Source organism: Dreissena polymorpha, chromosome 5, assembly GCF_020536995.1.
Source record: "Dreissena polymorpha isolate Duluth1 chromosome 5, UMN_Dpol_1.0, whole genome shotgun sequence".
Lineage (NCBI taxonomy): Eukaryota > Metazoa > Mollusca > Bivalvia > Myida > Dreissenidae > Dreissena > Dreissena polymorpha.
Window position 1 is genome coordinate 43,185,507 of NC_068359.1, and position 21,060 is coordinate 43,206,566.

General features: G+C 36.3%; 1 protein-coding gene across 1 annotated transcript in view; it reads right to left on the minus strand.

Annotated features, from left to right (window-relative positions):
• LOC127880825 (glycerate kinase-like) overlaps positions 1 to 20,528 on the minus strand; it is a 31,436-nt gene extending 10,908 nt beyond the window's left edge. The window contains exons 1-5 of the mRNA XM_052428273.1: positions 20,505 to 20,528; positions 19,090 to 19,240; positions 3,900 to 4,083; positions 2,778 to 2,929; positions 1,673 to 1,848 (exon numbers count right to left, since the gene is read on the minus strand). Coding sequence (XP_052284233.1) covers positions 1,673 to 1,848; positions 2,778 to 2,929; positions 3,900 to 4,083; positions 19,090 to 19,231 — 654 coding nt within the window. The 5' untranslated portion in view covers positions 19,232 to 19,240; positions 20,505 to 20,528. The remainder of the gene's footprint in view (positions 1 to 1,672; positions 1,849 to 2,777; positions 2,930 to 3,899; positions 4,084 to 19,089; positions 19,241 to 20,504) is intronic.
• Positions 20,529 to 21,060: the final 532 nt, after the last annotated feature.

Here is a 21,060-nt window from a genome sequence, read left to right on the forward strand (position 1 = left end):
ATGTGGTCCAATGAAATTCATCTTATATAAACTCTACCTTCTGCGAGCAAACACGGGCGAAAGTGAGTGCCTCGACACATTGGAGAAATATGTTACACGCGTCCAGTTTAGTGCTGCTAAGTCTAGTGTTCAGGGAGACATCGCGTCTTATTTTCAAAAAATGTTAATACATTTCCGAAAATGTATTCATCTGTATTTACATGTATGACAATTTGTGCTATTCGTTATATTTAATATGGTCTGATAGTTTGTGCTATTCGTTATATTTTATATGTTCTGATAATAAGTGCATATTTATTATATTTAATATGTTCTGTACTCAGAGAACAAACATAAAAAGAGGAACAAGAATCGTTTTATTCCTTCGTTTGTTACAAGTAGAAATCTATTGCCATCTGACTAGTTTACGTTTTTAAGTAAAACAATTATTAATAGTAGCGTGCAACCGAACCATGCGAATTCCACAAAGTTTTATTATTACAGAATCAAAGAAGTCGTCAGTCAAATGTTTATTTAGAATTATCGTTAATCCGAAGTTTTTTTAACGGTCCCGACGACTTCGAAATAACGGTGTTGAAGTGTACATACAAAAGGCAATATACTTGTATATGCTTGAGATATTTAAATCTGGTTTGAGACTGTTTTTATTTTTAATTAATGGCATTTAATCCTTTTACGATTTGGGGTACGTCTTCAAACTCTTCCAAACAAAACACCATTTGGTTCATTTTAAAACCTCCATCAACATTACATACCGAAATTACTCTAAGCTTTCAGAAATTACTCTAAGCTTTCAGACACTTAAAAATCTTTTTTTTTTAAATCGTGTCTGAAAATTTAGATAAGAAAATATTCAAAAATGTCAGGTGTCCGAAAATTTAGAGACAAAAATTGAATATCAGAAAATAATAATTATAGAAAATAAATGCAATAAATCAATGCGGACTATTGTTTACACTTTAAAATAAAACTCAACTTCACAGCTTCGCTTACTCTTGCCTGAAATGATACAAAACTAAAAAGTAAAAACATCAAACATACTGCTTCACTTATAGGAAGATATCATTTAAAATTCTGTTAGGTGAAGCGATTGTTTTCTACCCGTATACATTGTTATTCACCCATTTATGCAAATGTTATGGTCAATTGCCCTCAGGCATTCGTCTCCCAGGTTTTATGGCCTTAGTCAGTTTGCACAAGATAAGCGAATACAGTCAATAGCCCTGTAGAATATACCGTCTGAAAATTTAGAGCATTAATGAGAGACGAAAACGCACACGTCTGAAAATTAAGTCATGAAAAATAAATATTTTAGCCAAAAAAGGGGGTGTCCGAAAACTTAGAGTGTCCGAAACCTTAGTCATTCCTGTAATTAAAGTAAAATAATGACATGTAATTGTACCAACAAACCATTTAACACAATGAGCCTCATTCTGAGAAAACTGGGCTGAATGAATGTGCATAGCGTGTCACACCAGATAAGCCTGTGCAGTCGGTAAGGCTGATCTGGAACAACACTTTCTGCCTGACCTGGATGTTCTTTAATTCGAGATCTCTAAACAAAAAACATAAAGCTGAATGCACCCACAGGCTAAACTGGGACATCACTTAATGCACAAGCATTAAGCCCAGTTTTTGCAGAAATGACTCATTTGATTAAATTAGGCTGTACCTGCGCTGGCCTGGCCACCATTGCAAGGCCACCTCCTTTGAGCACCTCCACGTTTTGTCTCAGTATGTTGAGTTCCCCAATGGAGCCCCCGACCTCAGATATAACCCGGGTCATCTTGATGGCCTCGTCGAGGGTTACAGGTGGAATGGGCGATGGTAGCAGGGAAGATCCTCCCCCTGCAGAAAATCAGGTCAGAATTGAACAGTATATCATTGAACAGTATATCATTGAACAGTATATCATTGAACAGTATATCATTTTCATGTATAAAGGATATTTCAAGTATCTAACAACAGCAGTTGACAGGCAAATGTAATTTACACTCTAGTAAATATACACAAAATGGAAATTAATTTCTTAACTTCAATTAGAATTTCTACTTTTAAATACTTGAGTTATTTGTGTATGTAAACTGCCAAATGTGAGAAAACTTGATGTGTCATAAACCACATTTTTAAACTATGCATTTTCCCACATTTTATCATAAAGAAATAATGTACTTGCTCCAAAAAACACAACAACATACAATCATATAAAACCATTCTCATTAAACAAGTGGTATGAGTCTCATTTCTACAGACATTTTAAGCTGCGATGGGTGTTTACAACACTTCAATACCTGTACCAATAGTTCTCATACCCACAGCGGTTCTTAATGTACAATGTTCATTTTCTTCGTAATGATTTTACTACTGTTATAACCATAAAAACTTGGTCATAAGTCTACCCACACATAAGTTGAGGGGTATAAAATGGTTCACAAATTGGCTATTTTGTTTATGTTCCCTTCATTAGACTGGTCTAGATTTCATGAAAAAGAGACAACGAAAAATCAGCATAGGTAAATTGACCCCATCATATTTATTGCCTGATTCTAGGACAAAACTAGTTTTTAGTATTTTTATTTCATTTTTATTTTATTCAGGTAATCTTAAACTGAACATTTTTTAAACCAAGATCTCTGCCTTAAGCAATCATTAAATAAGTACTTTTTAAACAATAGCAGCTGCAAAAAATTAAACATTAAAATGCAAAAAACATTAACTTTAAAATCTGTACCTGAAATTCAAAATACAATCTTTATTTTAAACTTTGAATTTTTTACCTGAAATAAGTACAATCAATATGTGTTTCTCTGTCAATGATTTTGCCAGTTCGTGTATCGCAGTGGCTGCTTTGTGAGAGTCTTCGTCTGGCATGTTATACCTTGCCCCTTGGAACACCCGGATCTTGCTGTCAGGTTTCACGCACAGGTCACTGAGGAATAACAGTCAGAACTAAGGTGTTAACTGCATGTGCGTACTTTCCTGCTACAACTTGTCTTTTGTAGAGAAGAGACTTCCTTGAAACAACAAATACCAGTACCAAATACCATATAAGCAGGAAGTACAAGCCAATCTTGGACGACACTTTAAACAAATGCATTTAATCTTAATTCTTTGAGATCAACTCATATATGTTAACCCTTTGCATGCTGGGAAATTTGTCGTCTGCTTAAATGTCGTCTGCTGAATTTCTAAAATAAGCATTTTCTTCAAAAAATTTTCAAAGAATACTATCAGAATAGCAAACAGTTTGGATCCTGATGAGACGCCACATTTTGTGGCGTCTCATCTGGATCCAAACTGTTTGCAAAGGCCTTCAAAATTCGGTTCCAGCACTGAAAGAGTTAAGCAAACAATATTTTGCTCTACTGCATCAAAAGCTTAGGGCCTAATGTGTTAAACTCTTATCTGTTTTCAAAAGCTATGGAAATGTATGTGTTTCACTCAAGCATATTTTGAAGGTAGAACCAGTAGTTTGTGTTTTGGGGAAAGACCTTGATAAGCCACTAAAAGTGGAAATCATTAACTCCTTGACCCCCTGACTTCTCTGTTCAGTGTTTTTTTTTCACCGCAAAATACCGATAACAGCCTTTACCGCAAAAAGTAACATTTTCATCTTTTCCAATAACATAAAAAACCTTTAAAACTATGATAACCTTGATATTTATCAACTTACATCATCTAAGACATTATTTTCAACCTTCAAACTTTCCCTATAAGGTATGAATGCCATTGATTCAAACTAATCAGGAATGTAATTAAATAACCACCTCAAGGGAGAAAAAACACTATACCCCTCACAGTGCTTCACTAAACTCTTCATTTGTATAAACATCTAGCTGAGAGCCGAGTTAAAAACTTTTGGCAAAATTTGTTTGTACCAAGGGGCACAATCAGATCACCTTTTTCCAATGGAGGTGAATAGCTCAAATGTCCCATACGGAATGCTGATGATCCCGTCCACAATGTGTTTGCCTATCAGCTGATCCAGGGCTGCCGCCATTCCAGACACTGCCTTACCGAACCCCACAACGTACACGTTCTGCTTGAGGGCATAGTTGTGTCCATCCACTGTCAGCTGGTTACCTGAAAAGGTTCTCACATGTTTTACCACACACAGTTTGTGACCTGAAATGTTCCCAACATGTTTTACCACACACAGTTTGTGACCTGAAATGTTCCCTACATGCTTTACCACACACAGTGTGTGACCTGAAATGTTCTCAACATGTTTTACCACACACGACTTATTACCTGAAATGTTCACCACATGTTTTACCTCAAACAGCTTGTTACCTGAAATGTTCCCCTAATGTTTTACCCCAAACAGATTGTTAACTGAAATGTTCCCCTTATGTTTTAAGCACAAAAAGCTAATTTACTGAAATGTTCCCGAGTAAATCCCCACATATTTTACCACAAACAGTTTGTTACCTGAAATATTTGTTCCCCACATGATTTACCACACACAGCTCGTAAACAGAAATGTTACCTGCATGTATTACTACACACAGCTTGTTACCGCAAAATGTAATGTTCCCCATACACTTGGAGACACTTCTAACGCATCACTTTTCAATCTTGAATATCTCAGTTACGAGTAAAGATATTGATTTAAAATTTTACATACAATCATTTGACTGCGTTCTATGCAAGCTCACAATAAAATCATTCATCCGTGACGATTGGACGCTTCAGCACGTGGGGTAGGTGTGGTTCTAGATTTTTGCATGTGAAAATGTTGAAACCTGATTTAATTCTAGTTTTATTTCAATTTAATTATTTTAGATGGGTTCTAACATAAGGAAAACATAAAATTAATTTACAAAACAATATAGCTTGTATGCATATTCAGGAGCGCAATCGCGCACTTTACATTTTACAGGCTACCTTTCCAACTTGCTAAAGCGTCCGATTGTCACGGATGAATGATTTTATTGTAAGCTTGCACATACTGTAGTCAAATGATCACATGTGCAATTTTAAATAAAAATATTCACCCATTACTGAGATATGTAAGTTTTAAAAGTGTTGCGTTAAAAAAATCACCAAGTGTAGTAAAAGGCGATATTCATTTTATTCCAATTTAATTTAATTTCAATTTCATAATTCTAGGTAAGTTTTTACACAAGAACAACATAACATTAATTTAAGAAAAACTTTATGGCTCTTATGAATATTCATGAGCGAAATTGCTCAATCGGCATGTTGCAAGCCGGTCAGTTATTAAGACGTGTAAGTTTATGCGTTTTATTTTCACATTGTTATTATTTTACGTTGTACGAGTCTGCGAATTTTGACTTTTGAAGTGACGTTTTTAATATGTTAAGTTTTACATTTTGTTGTTTTTCAATTTCAATTAAATTTTCAGGAGTTATCAGATACGTGTTGAATTATTCTTGGTCCAAATTTCAACACAATCCGATCAAAAATACTGGAGCTATATTGATATGATTAAGTGATGCGTTAGAAGTGTCTCCAAGTGTTTGTCTTACCACACAGCTTGTTACCTGAAATGTTTGCCACAAGTTTTACCACACAAGTCAGAAACATTTTTTTGTTATACTAAATGACCCAATTAATTTTTAAACAAGAGAGCCAGAAAGGTCCAAAGTCGCTCAACTGAGATAACAAGATATTATTGGGACAAATCTTCTGACCAAGTTTCATGAAGATCGGAAAATAAATGTGGCCTCTAGAGTGTAAACAAGGTTTTATTATAGCCATATAAGGAAATATGCCCCGCCCCCTGGCAGCCATGTTTTTGAACTCTTCCAAGATATTATCGGGATGAATCTTCTGACCAAGTTTCATGAAGATCTGACAGTAAATGTGGCCTCTTGAAGGTTAACAAGATTTTACTATAGCCATAAGGAAAAATGCCCCGCCCCTTGGAAGCCATGTTTTACAAGCAAACATAATTATTTTCAAACTCATCCAAGATATCATTAAGAACAATCTTCTGACCAAATTTCATGAAGATTGGACAATAAATGTGGCCTCTAGAGTGTTAACAAGGTTTTACTAAAGCCATATATAGCCATATAAGGAAAAATGCCCCGCCCCTGGTGGCCATGTTTTTAAAGCAACCAAAACCATTTTGGAACTCATCCAAGATATCATTGGGAAAATCTTCTGACCAAGTTTCATGATGATTGGAAAATAAATGTGGCCTCTAGAATGTAAAAGTTGTTTTACTATAGCTATATAATGAAAAATGCCCCGCCCCCAAGGTGGTCAGGTTTTTCAGCCAACCGGCATCGTTTTTGAACTCGTCCAAGATATTATTGGGATGAATCTTCTGACTGAGTTTCATGAAGATTGGACAATAAATGTGGCCTCTAGAGTGTTAACAAGATTTTACTATAGCCATATATAGCCATATAAGGAAAAATGCCCCGCCCCTTGGCAGCCATGTTTTTCAAGCAAAGGTTACCATTTCTGAAATCGTCCAAGATATCATTGGGACAAATCTTCTGAGCAAGTTTCATGAAGATCGGAAAATAAATGTGGCCTCTAGAGTGTTAACAAGGTTTTATTAAAGCCATACAAGGAAAAATGCCCCGCCCCCTGGTGGCCATGTTTTTCAACCAACCGGCATCATTTTCCAACTCGTACAAGATATTATAGGGATGAATCTTCTGACCAAGTTTCATGATGATCAGACAATAAATGTGGCCTCTAGAGTGTTAACAAGATTTTACTATAGCCATATATAGCCATATATGGAAAAATGCCCCGCCCCTTGGCAGCCATGTTTTTCAAGCAAACATAACTATTTTTCAACTCATCCAAGATATCATTGAGACCAATCTTCTGACCAAATTTCATGAAGATTGGACAATAAATGTGGCCTATGGACAGTTACAAGGCAAATGTTGACGGCGCACGACGCACGGCGGACAAAAAGCGATCACAAAAGCTCACCATGAGCACGTTGTGCTCAGGTGAGCTAAAATATATACAAAACCATCAAAATCTATTGATATTTGTAAAGATGATTTGTCATATTTTTTTTGCTGTTTTCAACAGTATCTTAATATACATATCATAGCCCAGTTTACCAACACACACTTTCCTGTGTTATGTAGTTCACCATTACTAAGAGCACATACATGTACTTATGTCAGTAACAGACAACTGCCCCACAATTATCAGAGGTAAGGGGAGTTAAACTGTTGCTTTTCTTCAGAAACATTTAAAAAAATATTTTCTTAAAAAAGTCATATTCATAAAAACTTAGTTTCCTATTGCACATTGCTCAAGTGCTTTATAAATGATACCTTTACAGTATTATTAGTTACTATTTTTAACATAAATTTATATTTATTCAAATTCAAATACTACATTATTGGTACTTATAATTAGGGATGCAAAAGGTTACAAAAAATATTAACTGGGTAACCGTTTGCCGTAACTGGTTATTAACCGGTTAACCAAAAAACCTTTAGTAGAAAAAAATAATTTAAGTATACGTTAAACATATCATACCGCTCGTACATGTACTCTATAGAAAAGAAAGTAATCGCTTGCTTTGATAACATATCATTTTCTTAATAGCAATTTATTATTACGTGTATTTAAAGTAACATTACTACTCAAAATCAACGAAAAATTGGTACATTTCGTAAAATAAAGTTAAACAATTAAAAATCAGTGTTCCTTATGGCAATTGCCGAAATTTCAACACCAGAGGGCCCAGATGTGGTGTGGTAAAATACAGAGGCGTATTTAGGTCGGGGGCTAGGAGGCTAAAGCCCACCCCCCCCAGCTGGCTGCAAGCTAGGCTAGATACGATTTTTTTAATGAGCCCCTCACAGTTTCAAACCACTTGTGTATTTCCTGTCATATGCCCCTAATTAAGCTATAAACAGCTGTCAACTTGTGTGATTAGTGTACAGACGATCTAACCTTCGCCAGCTAAACTGCACGCTTCATTAACTGTAAGTGATAAACTGTGTTTTTGATTGGCTGAGGGAGATACATTCAACTAATGAATTCATTGATACATTTAGCTATAGGTAAATGTTTATTTTAAATAGATATTTAGGGATACAAAATGCTCGTTTTCCTTATGGTTTTAACATGGTACCATTTTAGTGTTTGTGTGTCATATTAATAGATATATTCGCAGGAAATAAACATGGAATTTATTGTGTAACAAATCAATAAAAACGAGCATTTTGTATCACAAAAATCTCTGTAATCATACCACATCTAGCGTTGAAATTGTGGCTATTGCTATAATGAACACTGATTGTTTAGGTGTTTACTTTATTTTACTAATTAATTTTCAAAATTTTCGTTGATTTTGAGCGTTATAGAGACTTTAAGGTAGTACAAGTGTAATCATTTCCCGCAATTTTTTGTAAGATCGGTTGACGTAGGCTTATGTCGGTAAATATCGAAACTGAAGTCGTGACATGTCCGTTTTGTTTGGTTTATTATTTACAAAGTATAAATCTTAAATAAAAACATGTTTTATATAATTCAATAATATTTAATGACATAAGAATCTATTATTTGGATTATCAGCGGTAACAATAAATTTTTGCATCATTACATGGAAAACATCAAATTATATAAAATGTGTTGTAAAACCAATTATCTATGTTGACCGCCAATCTCACAAGTGTAAGTTAGGCAACGTTTGGCAGGCCTTTTTATACAAATCCTGCGGGTCAGAATGTCTGACCCATTCCCAATTCAAAATACAAGTATTTTTGCCCAATTAGCTGAAAATTTTCCCAATCCTAGAATAATAGCCAAAATAATATGTCAAAAATAACAATAATCTTCTTAAAACATCATGGTTTTGTTCTTCTATATTTAAACAATGTGATATTGCATGTCAATAATTTCCTAGATTGCAATGTCAACTATGTTTCCAGTTGAAGGAAGGGAAATCCCGCAGGTTACTCATATGCATCGGTGGAAGTCCAGTCTGGTAGTCAGTTCGCAACATACGTCACGCCAACTGTTCCAATAAGTCAAGATGCTTTACAAGTTACAGGCGTTTCAATGACTGATGGGACAATGACATTCATTAGATAAGTTGTGCAGCCAGTGTTGGGACAATGACATTCATTGGATAAGTTGTGCAGCCAGTGCCAATATGAGTGGCTGTCGAAAGAATTATACATTGGCTTGAAAAGTTTTGAAATGTGTGCTTACTTGTTCATAATGGTCGTCGTTTTGATTTAACAATTTTTGTTTCAATCTGGGTTTAAATGTAAGTGCAATTTATATTTTGTATAAATGCACTTTTATCGATTCTCTATCAATATTCAAATAAGGGCTGTTTGTAAAACATGCATGCCCCCCCCCCATATGGGCTGTCAGTTGTAGTGGCAGCCATTGTGTAAATACATTTTTTGTCACTGTGACCTTGACCTTTGACCTAGTGACCTGAAAATCAATAGGGATCATCTGCCAGTCATGATCAATGTATCTATGAAGTTTGATGATCCTAGGCCTATGAGTATTCTTGAGACATCATCCGGAAACAATTTTACTGTGTTGAATCACCGTGCCCTTGACCTTTGACCTAGTGACCTTAAAATCAATAGGGGTCATCTGCGAGTCATGATCAATGTACCTATGAAGTTTCATGATCCTAGGTGTAAGCATTCTTGAGTAATAATCCAGAAACCATTTTACTGTGTCCGAGTCATCGTGACCTTGACCTTTGACCTTGTGACCTGAGAGTCAATAGGGGTCATCTGTGAGTCATGATCAATGTACCTATGAAGTTTCATGATCCTAGGCGTAAGCATTCTTGAGTTATCATCCAGAAACCATTCTTCTAAGTTGAGTCACCGTGACCTTTGACCTAGTGACCTGAAAATCAATAGGGGTCATCTGCGCGTCATGATGTACCTATGAAGTTTCGTGATCCTAGGCGTAAGCGATCTTAAGTTACCATCTGGAAACCATTTTACTGTTTCGGGTCACCGTGACCTTGACCTTTGACCTAGTGACCTGAAAATCAATAGGGGTCATCTGAGAGTCATGATCAATGTACCTTTGAAGCAGGGCTTCCCCTGGCTCAAAAATTTCTTTAGCCAACATTTTAGCCAATTGGATTTTTTTGTAGCCAAATTTTAGAAACTGTAGCCAAAGTTTTAGCCAAGCATTTAGGACCGCCTTGTGAAAGTCTTGGGGTGTAAGAACACAAATAACTACAATATGAAGCTTAAATATATTTATTACTATAATCATCCTTTTAAAATATTGTACATAACAGAATATCAGTTTATAACAAAAAACATTTATAGATATGCAAACATCTAGATATACATACATCAATGTAATAATTATACTTTTATTCTACATAACAGAATATCAGTTTGTACATACATCATAAGCACATGATCAGTTCACATTGTTTACAAAATAAGCACATTTTCATTATATTAAAGATATTCATTCTTTAGCACATATTTCAATCTTTGCAAAACATAACAGTTGATCAAGACTAAAGATGCTTTATTTTTAAAGCCTCTCACTTCATATTGTTAGTTATATTTGGTCATTTGGATATGATATACATCAGCTTTGACAGCTTCTGTTGTTAAAACATTTTCTGTAAGTGGTGGATGTTTCTAGGCTCAAATAAATGAATGTTTTTCACGCATATTTTTTGACAGAAAGGCCCAGATAATTGCCATCATCCATTCTAGCTGCCTGAAATATGATAAAACATAGTTTTACAAACTATCAACAACAAACCAACACATAAATGTCCGTATCTTTAAATGTCCGAATTTTTAACTTATCCGAAATATATTACAATGAGTGAATGGTATAGTTTTTATTTCCGAAATTGTTGGTTTCTTAATCAAACTTTACCTTTCCCAAAATATTATAATAATGAAACTATAAAACAGAAATGCTCTCAAATTCCTGTTGAAACAAGATTTCATGTGTTTTTGTGAAGAAATAGTTTTTTGTTAAATGCTTTTGCCAGGCCCGTGGTATTGACATTATGTTCGATAACACCTTTTGTTTTCACACCAGCAAGCGTTGTATACATAGATGGTGACGTCACTGCTAGCACACAATGCACTAGCAAGTTTCCTTTGTTTCGATGACCGGTTCTGACCGGTGTTGCTGCAGACTGCGTATCAAATTTTCTGGTTAATAACACGATGATGTATTGACGCACAGTCGACGGTTTAAAGAGTTTACTATCTGGGATGGTACTTGACAGGCAAAAAACGTTTCGCCGAGCATTTTCGCCAACCGAGAATTTTATTCGCCGAATTTTAAAAACGTTTCGCCGAGCATTTTCGCCAACCGAGAATTTTATTCGCCGAATTTGCGAAATTTTCGCCAACGGCGAATTTGGCGAACGACAGCGGAAGCCCTGTTTGAAGTTTCATGATCCTAGACATAAGCGTTCATGAGTTATCATCCGGAAACCATTTTACTATTTCGGGTCACCGTGACCTTGACCTTTGACCTAGTGACCTCAAAATCTTTAGGGGTCATCTGCAAGTCATGATCAATGTACCTTTGAAGTTTCATGATCATAGGCCTACAGTAAGCATTCTTGAGTTATCATCCGGAAACCATCTGGTGGACGGACATACGGACAGACCTACATGAGCAAAACAATATACCCCCTCTTCTTCGAAGAGGGGCATAAATATTAGATCTGTAGTATATTCAGTATATTTTAGTGTAGTGTAACCTTGATTTGTATTACCCGGATGTGGTGTGAATAAATTATATTAAATTAATGAACAATAACACGAGTAAAATCTGTTTTTATATAAAAGATAACATAATATCTGGCGACAAGGATAGTGCCGAAATCATCACCTGTACATGTTTAAATACAAACCGGGATGGCTAAGCCTGTAGATCTTCAGGGAGTCGATAAATTCGATCCAAACGCGAACCCCACTCACCTGCACCAACAATGGGAACGTTGGCTTAAGGCATTCGAACTGTTTGTTGTTGGTAAAGGCGTATCAGACGCAAACCAAAAGCGAGCCCTATTACTGCATTGTGCTGGATTAGATCTTCAGGATGTATTTTTCACACTGACGGAGGAAGGAGGAGTAGATGACAATGCATATCAGAAGTGTGTGAAAACTCTGAACATGCATTTTCAGCCAAAAGTGAATGTGCCGTACGAAAGATACGAGTTTCGGAACACTAAACAAGAAGGTACAGAAACAATTGATCAGTATATTAATATTGTTCGACTAAGACTTAAAGCTGTACACTGTCATGTTGATAATGTGGATGAGTTAATCAGGGATCAAGTTATAGAGAAGTGCCATTCTCACAGGCTTAGATCAAAGCTTCTTGAAAAGGGAGATGGGTTGACATAAGACCAGTTAGGAGAAGTTGCGAACACCATGGAACTCAGTGAACGGCAGAGTAAGAACATGGAAAAGCCTCCAGAGAGTTCTGTCAACAAAGAAACCGTTACATTTGATTGGAGAGTTTCAAAGCAATGTGTCAATCGAAGGAACCAAACAAACTATTCATAACGTGACATTCAATGTGGTACGGAATAAAGCACCTGCTTTATTAAGCAGAGACACAGCCATAGAACTAGGTATTCTCAAAATAGGACACAGTCATTCAGTTAATGTTGTTGGAGAAAGCATTGTGAAAGAATATAAAGAGTGTTTCCAGGGTTTGGGAAAGCTTAATGACTTTGAATTAAAGTTACACGTGGATCCAGAAGTAGTTCCAGTAGCTCAGAAAATGTACACAATTCCAATTAGTCTTCGAGAAAAGGTTAGCGAGAAATTGAATGAATTGGAAGCTTTTGACGTTATATAGAAAGCTAAAGGACCAACACCGTGGGTTAGTCCAGTGGTGGTTGTGCCAAAACCATCTGGTGAAATTTGACTGTGCGTGGATATGAGACAAGCAAATAGGGGAATCATCAGGGAATGTCATCCTATTCCGACAGTTGACGAAGTGTTAATTGAGCTAGACAACAGCTCAATGTTCAGCAAAATAGACCTCAACATGGGTTTCCATCAAATCTCCTTGGCTGAAGATTCTAGGCCGATTACAACGTTCATCACTCACAAAGGTCTATACTGCTATAAACGCTTAAGTTTCGGGGTGAATGCAGCCCCTGAAATGTTTCAAAATGCAATTTCACAAGTGTTTAAACATTGTGAAGGAGTCGCGAATATTGCCGACGACATCATCGTCCATGGAAATGGTCAAGAGGACCACGACAAGAAATTGCGAAAGTGCATGGACACTTTAAAGGCCAGAGGATTGACAGTGAACTTGTCAAAATCAAAATTCTCTACTAATAAAGTGACTTTCATGGGTCATGTCGTATCCAGACGTGGCATCGGACCAACGGAAGAACGAGTGAAGGATCTTGTAAATGCAAAGCAACCGACAAACGCATCTGAAGTGCGGAGCTTTTTAGGTCTAGTCAATTTCAGCTCCTGATATATGTGGCCACGATTTCCGAACCATTGAGGTTGTTAACCAAGAAGAATCAGCCATTTGTCTGGAAATCCAAACAGCAAACTCCTTTTGATGAGCTGGAGAAAAGAATGTCTTACGCAGAAACGCTGGGTTTCTTCAAGCAAGGAAGAAAAACGAAACTTATCACAGACGCCAGTAATGTTGGTCTAGGCGCAGTGCTGTTCCAAGAATCAAATGGAAAGGAGCGAGTGATAAGCTATGCAAGTCGTACTTTGACAGACACTGAAAAACGTTATTCGACAACAGAAAAAGAAGCCTTGGCTATTGTCTGTGCTTGTGAAAGATATCACATGTACTTATATGGCGTCGAGTTTGAGTTATTAACAGACCACAAGCCTTTGGAAGTGATATATTCTTCCAAATCCAATTTGTCTGCGAGAATTCAAAGATGGGTATTGCGCTTGTTACCCTACACATTCAGAGTGAGATATCAACAAGGGAGTTGAAACATAGCAGACTTTTTGTGACAGTGGAAAAGAATGAATTTGTTCACAAAAGTGAAAGTACTGAAGACGATGATTACATATGGTTTCTGATAGAAATTTCAACGCCAAGTGCCATTTCTACGCGAGAAGTAGAAGAAGCAGCAGCGAAAGACGAGGAAATTCAAGAAATTCACAGCTCATTACATACAGACAAGTGGGAAAGGACACCAAATTTAATTCAGTAAGATATGAGCTGTCCACTATGGGTCACATTGTGTTGAGAGGCACTCGAATTGTGGTACCAACAACTTTGAGAAAGAAGTGTATCGAGTTGGCTCATGAAGGCCATTTGGGCATAGTTGGAACAAAACAGAACCTGAGGACAAAAGTATGGTGGCCTAAAATAGATAAGGATGTTGACAATTATGTGAAAACATGTCATGGCTGTCAGCTGGTGAGCCAGCCAGCTAAGCCTGAATCTCTCAGCCCCACTCCACTCCCAGCCAGTCCTTGGCAAGATTTAGACATCGATTTACTTGGACCACTACCATCAGGGAACTACATATTTGTATGTGTTGATTACTACAGTAGATTCTATGAAATTGACATCATGAAGACAGTGACATCAGAAAAGGTCATTGAAAGTTTGGAACGTATGTTCACAACACATGGATTACCTCTGAGCCTTACTAGTGACAATGGAAGACAGTTTGTGTCAGCTACATTTGAGTCGTTTTTAGAGGAAATCGTGATTGTACATCGTTGTAAAACACCGCTCCACCCAAGTGCGAACGGAGAAGTCCAGCGTCAGAACAGATTATTGTTAAAGAGACTAAAAATCGCTCAAGCCGAAGGAAATGATTGGACACGCGAGATAAGGACATACATTTATTTGTTAGCGTATTGTGCAACTCCACATAGTACTAACAGAGTTTCTCTGGCGGAGCTGTTGTTAAACAGAAAGTTGCGTACAAAACTTCCGGACATACAATTCACAATGAATGATGAAGAGATCCGAGAACACGACACCTACAAGAAAGAAAAGAACAAGGGTTACATTGACAAACATAAAAAAGCAACTCCAAACAATCTCCAAGTTGGAGACAAGGTGCTTTTGAAACAAAACAAAACGGACAAATTGTCTATACAGTTCGAGGTCGAACCATATACACTGGTTGAAAAGTTTAACAATCAAGTCACAGTAAAATCAACTTCAGGTGTCACAAGAACAAGAAATTCGACACATGTGAAGAAGTTTCATCAAAACATTCAGTCTGAAAAACAATGTATGGACAATAACGTTCTGAACAGAAACCAGGAAGGTTCTACCATCGACCAATCAGAGGACGACATATCGTTAGGCAGAATTCCAGATAGTGGTAACCATAGCGAAGCGATTCCTGAGGTGCAGCCGGTCCCAGATGCAATCCTTACACCAAGGCGGTCGAGTCAAGACTTTGAAATGGGTTAAAAGAATAATATGAACTGAACTTTTATGTAACAACACAGTGCGTGTGATGAATAGTTAAAATATTAGTTTAAGTGAAGCATAAATAATGCTAGGGCACTTATAGAAATGTTTATTTTTTAGAGATAAATTTACAATGTAAGAAAACATTGAACTGTTATTATATTTTCTTTACAAAGACATTCTTAAGTATGAATCTAAAGAATAATTATTAAACTGCAATATGATGTTTGTATTTGGGTATTGATTTGTTTATGATTTTGATGTCTTAGAATGTTTTAATTGTTTAACATTTCAATTTAATTACTTTTCAAGAATACTGCTTATTCAGTTTACTTTTCATGATGTTGCTTATTCAGTTTAGGACTCTTGTAGTATTTAGATAACTTTGATATTTAAAGAAAGCATTTGTATTTTGGACTCTTATGTTGTTAAATCATGAAATGGAACTTTCTTGTTTAAAAACGATATTTAAAATCTGAAAAAGAGAGAAGTTGTAGTGTATTCAGTATATTTTAGTGTAGTGTAACCTTGATTTGTATTACCCGGATGTGGTGTGAATAAATGATATTAAATTGATGAACAATAATACCAGTTAAATCTGTTTTTATATAAGAGATAATATAACAAGATCCAAAGCAGTCCTTGAAGCAAGTTGATTTAGTTTTACAATTGCTTGGTGAAACATACAATGAACACGATGCTATGGCAGATGTGGCAGCACTTAGAAAGTTGCTCCAATTTGTGAATTTGTCTTTAAAAGATCTAATGACTCACAGCTTTTCCCCATTGGCTGTGTCACAAAAATTGCTTTTAACAGTGCTAAAGCCCAGAACTGTCCAACATTGAGCGCACTCATTTTATGAAGTGTAATGAAAAGGCCTACGCCGCTGAAAATATTGCTGGGTCAGGGCTTAAACTTGTGTATTTGACAATGCTTAATAACAGGGGTGTAGAGGATGCAATACGTGATGTTTTCATTTTAAACAAGATATGTGTTTGTCAGAAACACTATGTCCCCTTTTGCGCCGCTTTGAAGCTATATATTTGACCTTTGACCTTGAAGAATGACCTTGACCTTTCAGGGCCCTCAATTCATTTTAGGGGAATGGGGTCGCTACCCTCATGAGGGGAAATTTTCGCAACGTTTAGCTTTTGGGGGGAGTTTTTTACTTCCTATTTTTTTACGACTTTGGTATGTCGTGGCCGGGGATCGAACCCACGACCTCCCGCACTCGAAGCGGACGCTCTACCACTAGGCTATCGGGCGGTAAATATATGTCCTTCGGTTAAATTAGTTTAAAACTATTCATAGTAGCTTAACTGCATTGAAAGGCTTAATGAGACACCATTGATTCTGTTTCCTGGGTTAAACCAGTACTTAAAATGGTAGATCTAAACATCACTCAACTGTGGAGAATAGAACCCTTGACCTCATGGTCACTATAGGTGGACACCATATCCACTATGACATGGCGACCTTGTCAATGTCCTTTAACTTTCATACAATAACTTCAGTAATCTACAAGAAAGCAATCATGGGCTAAATATATGTTACTTTCAAAGTTCTAAAGGGGTTATATACAGTGCTCCAGATAACATGCGTAAAGGCGTAAAAACGAAATTTATTTCTTAAATAACGATTTAGATTTAAAATCTTTGTGTTAAGTTACACATTGAAAAAATAAAACACGAATTCGAAATTTTCGAACGTGCGTAAATCTTCCAGAAGCAAATTATATACGGTAAACATCATTGTGTACACACCGGTCTTACTGACCTGTGTACTAACGCGAAAGGAATTGTGGGTAGCACTTCTTTTACGAGTGAAAAGTGAAAGCGAAAGAAGTTCAGGTAATCGTGCTTCTGATAATCGATATCAGTCTCAATAGAGATTCAAAATCACATTTAAACATAATTAAATAACATTTTTTTAAACAACATTCCGTTTTAATCACACAATAAAGAACCACTTTTCTTTCATTATTAACATTTTCATTCCTGCGCAGAACTACTTTGGCGGAAGCATAATTCCACAAACCAGGGGAATGTGATGCGTCTTAGTATAGAGGTGACAATAACGTAGTGACGTCACCATCTATGTATAGAATGCGGTAAACATTTCATCCCAGTTCTGACTCGTCTAGGCGCTCAATTAAAACTACAACTTTAAGTCGACGTCGCTCAAGCGTTTGCTGTGAGGAAGAGCCACACCTAAGATCGGTCGAAAGGCCAAACGGTCTCGATTCTGTTCTAGTATTGCAGGCCAGTCCAGGGCCCTCTCTTGCCGCCAGGGGAAGCCACCCACACCCCTCATGAGAGGGAATTTTGCGTCGTTTTGGGCAAAAAGGGGAATTTTAGATCTTTTCACCAACCATTCAACACCTAAAAATGCTATATTTTAAAGTGATTTACATAAATTTTCATTAAATCAAAGGTTAGTAGCACGATACCAGCTGGCAACATAGGTGTAAAATAAAAATAAAAATAATGTTGTTTTTTTGGAGGATGAATTTTTAGCTGAAAAAGGGGAAAAAAGTGGGGAAGCCGCAGATATTTGGCGGTAAAAAGTGCAAAACGAGGGCCCTGGAGTCATTACTGTTTATTGTACCTTTTTAATTACACTTATCGTAATTTTTATACACAAGTAATATACTGTATACCTACGGTATTCAAAATGTCATTAAATTTAAATGTTAAATATAGTTTTTGATATGACTTTAACGGCAACCAAAAGGCCATTATGACCTAAGCCGTAGTGTCAGTGACTGTTTTACATAAAAAATCAAAATGGCCGACCGAAGCGGTGTATTGAAGCAATTAATAAAAAATTATTTGGTAATATATTGTTAAGAATTAATTTTATACATAGGGGGTAAAATAAGAATTAATTTTTAAAATAGGGAGTAAATAAGAATTGGACCAAATTTTTATCTGGTGCTCTGGTTATACAGTTTCCGAACAATCTTAGTAACGTATGTAGTTAAAATATTTTAAAATTATTTAAATTTATGACAGAACTGTTGAATTTTATTTTCTGACATTCTTGCATTTAATGCATTGTAAACAATTAAAACAAGGTGTGAAAAAACACAGTATTTTGCAGTTATTTCAACATAAACACTGAGGTTTTCTCATTCAGAAGAGACCCTAGCCTTGTGATTTTTGAAAATTAAAAAGCTGGTGTAAGTTTTGAATGATGGGGAAAATTGCATGTTTTTAAAGACAATAAAATCATAATTGAGAGGAGACCTTTAATCAGCTCCTGTTTTATAACATGAAAAACCCTTGAAATGTAAGTCATATTTCCTTTGCCGCTTAGAAATACCAGTATACATTAATGATCGCATCCAGTAATTTGGCCAATAGCAAGTCAAGGAAGATCCAAGCAAGCATTTAATGCATGTTTTGTTTGTTAACCCTTTCCCACTCAGAAGCAAAGTGATAATGCTATGTGCAAACAGCATAAAACCAGAACAGCCTGGGAGTAACTTGCAGTCAGTTCAGGTTTTATGCTGTTTGCTGCTCATCAGTATCTTAGGGTTGGAAATGAAGCCTTTAAACCTTGAATCTAGTAAAAAAAGGTCTTCAATTAAATTTGACTTTCTAAGATACTACAAACACGTCAAAATACGTATCTAAGTGGGAAAGGTTTAAATAACTTTGCCAAGATATTATCACCAGAATCATGTGCATTTTTGTTTAAGTCAGGTTTCTTACCGTCAGGAGAGACTTTAATGGCATTTTTAACCATCTGTGGTGGATACACAGAGGCTACTGCAGCTGTGAAAATGTCGCAAGCGTCCCTTCGTATCAAGGACACATCAGAAACGCCAGTTACATCAATATTCACAGATGACATTGCTCTTTTCTGAAATATATCAGCAGGAAATAATTAAATCAATAACATAAAACAACAAGGGCTGTTTGTAAAACATGCATGCCCCCCATATGGGCTGTCAGTTGTAGTGGCAGCCATGTGTGAATAAGTTTTTTGTCACTGTGACCTTGACCTTTGATCTAGTGACCTGAAAAACAATAGGGGTCATCTGCCAGTCAAGATCAATGTACCTATGAAGTTTCATGATTCTAGGCGTAAGCGTTTTTGAGTTATCATCCGGAAACCATTTTACTGTTTCGAATCACCGTGACCTTGACCTTTGACCTAGTGACCTGAAAATCAATAGGGGTCATTTGCCAGTCATGATCAATGTACATATGAAGTTTCATGATCCTAGGCGTAAGCGTTCTTGAGTTATTATTCGGAAACCATTTTACTATTTCGAGTCACTGTGACCTTGACCTTTGACCTACTGACCTCAAAATCAATAGGGGTCATCTGCCAGTCATGATCAATGCACCTATGAAGTTTCATGATCCTAGGCCTAAGCGTTCTTGAGTTATCATCCGGAAACTATCTGGTGGACAGACAGACCAACCGACCTACAGACATGTGCAAAACAATATATCCCCTCTTTTTTGAAGGGGGGCATAATAAATACAGTCAAAATATTTTTACGAATTTAATTATATATATCTAATAAAAATTATTAATGGAATCATGTTGAATTGTATTAAAGGCAATAACATACTTTTCACTATGTTTGGGTTCATACATGTATCAAACTTCGTATTTGTGAAATACAAAAAATACAGTTTCTGAGTTTCATGCCTGATTTCGGCTACAAGCCATTAAAAAAGTTCATTACATTGTAAATTTATTGAATGTAAATAACTTTAATCAGGGGTTTTTTTTAGAGAAAGGGGAAGACGCTTGACGCTGGGTGAAAGGGGAAAAAAGAGTGCGAAAGAGAGATATTAAGGGAAAAAATAAAAACTGTTCATTTCAATGTCTATAACTCATCAAAAGAGACTTGTCTCTGTCCTTTTTGTTCTTAAACACATTTAACAGGTATTAAAGTCAAAGTCCTTAATAAAGTTGCAGGTGTAGATCTAATAATGGGAAATGTTTTCAACTATATTTTTGTACTGGGGCCGGGGGACGATGTCAATTTTGTGATTTCAATTTCATGATGAATGGGTTGACGATCTTGATTTGCTACAGTATTGGAAGGGAAAGGAGAGGCAGCTGCCGATTGTCTACTTTCACTTTCACAATGTTCGATGTTGATTACCTCGGAATCCTGCTGGGTTATAACGGTTTTCGATGATTCTTACTTAAAAAATGCCTCGATGCGTTCAGTATCGTTTGAGTTCGAATGTTTTATTTTGTTTGTGTAAGAACGCTAATTGTGAGACATTTTTTTCTGTTTTCACGTTTATACCTCGGCTTGCACATGGCCCGGATGAAAATTCGACTGGTTTCCGGTAATTAATTGACGAAACACCCTTCTCGCGCAAGACCGGTATCCAGTAAAATAGTCACATGATTATTACGATTAGTTGCCCAGTTTACATGACGTTATTTAAGAGCTATATTTAGAATAACTGGGATTCCCAGATGTTGTGTGTTCGTCTGGAGAGAGAGAGCGCGAATTCGTTGTACATGGTGCAAATTGGATAATTGTCGAATGCCCCAAGGAAAAATAAACATTTCTTTGAGAGAAAATATTATATTTTGGTGAAAAATGATATTTTTGGTGGGGAAATTGTATTTTAAGGGGAAAAATTCTGGTAGGGGAAGACGCCGAATATCGGCGTCACTTTCTTAGTAAAAAAACCCCTGCTTTA